Source organism: Mandrillus leucophaeus, unplaced genomic scaffold (assembly GCF_000951045.1).
Source record: "Mandrillus leucophaeus isolate KB7577 unplaced genomic scaffold, Mleu.le_1.0 Scaffold421, whole genome shotgun sequence".
NCBI lineage: Eukaryota > Metazoa > Chordata > Mammalia > Primates > Cercopithecidae > Mandrillus > Mandrillus leucophaeus.
In genome coordinates this window covers 1,548,708-1,554,707 of record NW_012104488.1, presented here as the reverse complement: position 1 = coordinate 1,554,707, position 6,000 = coordinate 1,548,708, and the positions used below count along the sequence as shown (strand labels likewise).

At 30.6% G+C, this 6,000-nt stretch overlaps 1 protein-coding gene across 9 annotated transcripts in view; it reads right to left on the bottom strand.

The window, feature by feature from the left end:
- POSTN (periostin, osteoblast specific factor) overlaps window positions 1–6,000 on the bottom strand; it is a 35,697-nt gene continuing 29,697 nt past the window's right edge. For all 9 annotated transcript variants that reach the window (XM_011992979.1, XM_011992981.1, XM_011992982.1 and 6 more), the window contains 2 exons: window positions 1,902–1,943; window positions 1–784 (listed from right to left, as the gene is read on the bottom strand). In XM_011992979.1, the coding sequence (XP_011848369.1) occupies window positions 747–784; window positions 1,902–1,943 (80 nt within the window). In that variant the 3' untranslated portion in view covers window positions 1–746. The remainder of the gene's footprint in view (window positions 785–1,901; window positions 1,944–6,000) is intronic.

Sequence of the window (6,000 nt, the reverse complement as noted above, 5' to 3'; positions counted from 1 at the left end):
TTTCATTCAATTTCCTTTAATGAGTACTTGTTACAGTAAAAGAGGTATAAAGTCCTGTTCCCGAGTCCAAACCACTTTTTAACTTAAATCTTGAGTTTTTCTGAATTACTCAATTTGAAGTAATTCTCTTTATACCTGAAAAATGGTTTTATTGAAACGTTTGAGATTAAAAAATATACATTGCAAGAAGCGTATGACAAACATTCTGAGAGTACAAAATTAGTTGTAAAAAATAACATAATTTACCAGTAAACCCACTCATATAGAAATGTGCAAAGCCTTTTGATGTAAAAAGTTTTGTTGTACACCAAGCACCTATTTTTATAACTTAGCTTCCCATGGAGAGGTAACTGCTTGCATACATTTTATGTATCCATAACATACATACAAGGCTCGGTCTTTTCAATGGGATAACAGTTCACAACTCTTCGATTTGAATTGTAATGAATCTGGTGACAAGCATTTTTCTCTGATGGATTTCAAAGTCAGCCAGAACTTTTAAGATGAAAAAGCATGTAAGGTGTTATATTGTCTTCATATTCCTTTATCACAGGAGGCTAACTCCACAATTTCCCTCATGTTTCTCATTCCGAAAAAAAAATATTAAATTTGTGTTCAGAATTACTTGATGTTTGCTTCTTTGTGCTGATGTTTCAGTTCCTGAAGTCAGCTTGGCTCTCACAATTTTCTAAGGACAGGTTATTGATTTAGGATTGTATAAACATTTTTGTCTGGTTTTTGGATTTTTACTGAGAACGACCTTCCCTTGATCGTCTTCTAGATCCTAATTAGAAAGAAAGGAGAATGTATAGACTGTAAATGTAAGGAAATTTTAAAATTTAAGAATATATTATTCTCTGTATATCTATCAGAAGTCATTTTTTATTGTAATAGATTTTAGATTGTTTTAATATCAACTTATGGTGAAGCAAATATTGTATTTTGATCAAAAGTATATGAAAAGAATTTGAAATTTAATAAGTTTAATTCTTTAGAAAATTTGTGTGAATTTGGATATTTTACATAGATTTACTGATACATTCTTTAAAAAAATCTGTGCAGTTGATCTTTTACTTTCAAAGGTCTATATATTGGATTGGCTTAAAGTGTGATGTTCCTATAGTGCATTCATAAGCCTTGCGTCTTCTTTTGACTACTAGTATGTAATTAACCCAGAAATTCCAAACTTGTAATTCCAAGCTTGCAATTTACTCTAGGTTCCACAAGGGAAATTCTTGCTTTCTCAATGTATTTGGAATGTAAGATAACTTAAGTGGAGGAACTAGAAAATGCACATAGTGTAATTATGAAATAAATTGTAATGCATATGTGATATACATATATAATCACATTTAAATGAACATTTTGTAAATAGCTATATTAATGCTTTTTTACATATATATATTTCTTATTTACTTATGTCTCAAACTGTAACATCGTCTCACATGATAACATTTTTGAGGATTCAGGTCCACCTGCATTCTACATTTGTTTATCTCTGTTCAAAAATTTCTTTTTGACTTTTATATACACAAAATTACATGCATACTTCACTTGTACATATAAAACATGACATATATGTGTGTGTGTGTGTGTGTATATATATATATATATATATGTAGATTATACACTTGAGTCTATCTCAAGGGTTCAGTATGCCTAGCAGTTTACATTAGTATGTTGGCCTTTCCCTTAATATGTTATTAAATTCTACTGATAGTATAGAGCATAAGAAATTTATTTTCTGATATCAAAATATTTTTCATCGAAACTGGCTAACTTTTCTCTCTGATCGATAGCAAAGTTCAATAAAATACTTTGAAAGATTTTTCTATTGTTTGATTTCTCTTCATATAACAAAAGAGGCCATATACACACATTACTGTAGCCAATACACTTACCTTGAAATTTTTTGTTGGCTTGTAACTTCCTCACAGGCGTGTCTAAAATTAAATTGTTGTAGTTAGAAATACTTTGCAATTATGGCTAAAATCGGACAGGAGACCACGGTTAAGCAGAACAGTGTAAAGTCTCTAAGTATCACTTAAACATGAAGATCATTTTTAGTAAATTTTATGATCCTCAGAGTTTCACATTTTCTGACAAAGGACAAGTAGACAGTGTTTTCCATATATCATAATGAATGTTTTAGTTGCAAAACATTGTTTTATTATGGATTTTGGACCCCCACATAATGTGCCATTTTTGCAGAGTAAATGACTTACATGATTTTTTCAACCTTTTTGTAAAAAACATTGCCTTATGATGAAGGGTGATTAAATGTCATACAAAGTTTAACACAAGTATCTTCCCAGAGTTAGCCACCTATTTTTGCAGTCATACCTATTTGTAATGTATGCCTCTGTAAAATTATCATTAAAATCAGCTGGTGATTCCTCTATTGTACATGAGGACAACAAAGTAGCATTAACCTAATGATTCTAGAAATGTTATAATAAGCAATTCAGGAAGAATATGCCATTACCCTTTTCCACCTCCCAACCTGATTCAGTGTCAATCCTGTGAAATCCTTTTAAAAAATTCACTAATAAAAGCTTTTATATTTAAGAACTGCAAGTGTTTCAAAACTATGCTGTTTTGTGGTATTATAGTTGTAACATTTCTCAATTCTCCTGTTTTTCTTTTAGTTTTTTGACAAGGTGACCTAGTAGGCCTAAATTCACATTTTCACTTAGTTTTTGGGCATTTGAGATCAAAGAGTAAATATAGTTTCTATAGTTACTTCATTTTTCCTACTTTTTAAATTTTTTTCTCCAAATTTTGACTTCTTTTATATAATCTATACTCGGCATGAAGTCCAATTTTTTTCTATTATATATATGTTTTCAATTCTCTGAAATCATAAAAAGTAAGCAATGAAACAATCACCATGAATAGTTTTGGCTATATGACACCAAGCAAATTTTTAAAAAAGAAATGACATTAAAAAAACTTATATTCTGTTTCTGTCTACTTAACACATTTTCCCATGTCTTTTCCCCCAGAATATAAGGCATATAATCATTTATAAAACAACATTAATACTAGAGGAAAATATAGAACTATAGAAAAATCTCACTATGTTGGGTAATGGGGAGAAGTCTGTAAAACAGCCAAGTCTGAATTATGAAATATTCTCAAATAGACATAAATAGATGTAAATATAAATATTTCTTCAGGTTTATTTGGTAACAAAATAATGGCTTCTAGAAAATTGTCAAGAAGAGACAGATCCAACCTTTAACTGGTACACAGTCACACTGCTTATAGTGAACTTAAGTTCCAGATAGCAATTAATTGTATAACTTAAACTGCATCATAGAAGTATTTATCAATTTCTTTTCAAAACAAGCAAGTGTGCTCAGATTTCCTTTCATAATGTTGACACCATCCAATTAATGTTTTGCTATAATATTCCAGAATAAAAAACATTCAGTGTGTCAAACACTTTGAAAGAACAGCTTGATTAATGTGTAGAAAACAGGTTTATTCCTAGCAGCTCTCTGCTACGTCAACATGAATGAGCGTTACATTAGATCATGTTTAGATCAGCAAAACATGGGAAGATAAACCAATTACCTGAATAGCTTGGCACAAAGAACCACCCTACATCATATTTTCTAAAGCATGCAAAGTGTCCAGCTCAATTATTTTGACATTTTTTGTTGCGTGTTTGTTTTTTGTATGTTTCCATGGCTATGACTATGGAAATTTAAAGTTGAGTGTGAAACATTACTTAATTGACCATGTTAATGTCAATTGATGATTCTGACAGTAACATTTGATGACAGCTTACTTTGTGCTGAACATTGTTCTAAGAGCTTGTCATACATTAACTCATTTAGACTGTAGATATCATGACTATCCTCACTTTCAGATGAAGGAAACAAGCAAGAAAAGAGTCAACTAATTTGGGATTGAGTTGGGGCTCAGATTGAATGCAGACCTACAACCCGATCTACTCTTCTCTATAGAGGTTGCAAATCTTAACCTCTTAAATTGGCAGATTTGCAAAAATCTTCAAAAATGACTTTTTGTTGTTCCTTTCAACATAGTCTGTTACTCTCCTTGAATTGCTTGAGTCATTTCAGAATGCATAGTTCTAAGGTAAGCACAAAAATTTTATGCATTTAATGAGAAATTTTTTCAGTTAAGGTCTCGGAAATATATCAGTGACAAATCACAACATCAGTACTCAAAGAACCACTTCGCCATGTTAATAGTCATGACTTAAATGATTGAGAAATACACTCAAATTATCAAAAGTACAAAAATGTACTACATGTACCACAATGTATACAATATGAACTGTTTAGATAGAAAATTGAGTTTTAGGTGGAACTTATTGAGATGAAGAGCATGGTTCAGATATGCATCGATTGGCGAGACCTTGAAAAAAAGTCTTACATAATGTAATCTTTACTAGCTTCTTTTATCAATGCCTTTTAGGATCTAGACAAGGGGACACTTGTGACTCAGTAATGACCTGATGGTTTTAGATAGCTAGAAAAAAAGAAAACAAGCAGGTCCAATTAATGCTGGTGCAAGTAACTCTACAGCATATAGTGTCTTTCCTACAAAAAGCAAAACCTTGGAGAAATGGTTTGATAAAAACTTTTCATGTTTTTTTGTTTTTTCACAATGCTACAATAGTTGATGTGGCATTGTGAAAACTGATGCCTTACAGATATGTAGAGAGATCATACACTGGGTACTAAAGGAATAAACTTCTGAGATGAACAGAGACAAGAGCTAAGAAAGTTCATTAACTAAAAATTGAATGTCATATACTTATAGCAGTTATATCTTTTCTTGGCTGAAGCAATTCTTTAGTATTTAGCTGGATTTTTCATAGTGACCTCAATAACAAGGGTTTGTCAAAGGGGAAGAAAATATAGTTACCTGAAATTTAAGCCTAGATGAATTAAAGCAATATAAACTGATGCAGTTACTAATTTATTGATTCCCTAAAAAGCACTACCATTCTACAAAGCTGCTTACTATGGCAAGGACTAAAAGAAAAAAAAGAATTCAATTTAATCTTCATAATGTGTTTGTCTCTTCCCTCAAATCCTTAGATTTTTTTCCTAGCAGACAGTTGAGCATTTGTGGGTAGATAGTGAATTCTTTGTTAGATCCTACAGGAATCTTTGGTTCCATTATGTCTCTGTTGTGTTACGTACTCTTGGAATTCTGGGAGGAAACTTGTATTTTTCAGACATATATATTTCTATTGAGGGAAAATTCAATTGCTGGTTGAATTAAAATTTTTCTAAACTGTCACTAACAAGTTTCTAAATACTATTTAAGAGATTTTATGTTTATTATAAACTACAGAATATAGAAATAATTGCTAAAAATATAGAAAGTCCCAAGATAATTTACATTTTCTTGGACATAGTGATACAGTTTTAAAAATTAAACTGAAAAGTCATCTGGACTGTGTTTTGGATAAACATCAAACTTCATTTACGTTTCTGAATTAATGGTATATTTCAAAGTGCCTATTTGGTTTTTCTAAAGAATTTAAATACTTTCCTTGTTAAAAAATGAAGTAGAAATTTACTTATTCAAATACCAATGATACAAATTATATATCTATATAAACACCTAGGGCATCTTTGAATAATTACTATGTAGGGTTCATGTAAGATTTTGAATTCTTTGTTCTTAAGGTCCATTAATGCCATAGACAGACAACATTCCATAAAAGATTAAGATTAATTTTATATGCAAAATAATTTATATCTGCAGGTATAAATTATCACTCAAACTGTTAGAAGAAACAGTTACTCATTCCCAAGAATATAGTTTTGGAAAAGAATGTTACTAAATGCACTGCTTTTGGCTATATCTATGCATACAATTTAAAGACATGCCTTGATTGCTCTTATGGGGGCAGTGAATATAATTTTTTTAATGTAAAACATATATCAAATTTGGGCTTGTTTAACAACTAGCAATTTAACAATTATTTCCCTTTCACCTACTTAAAAGGTC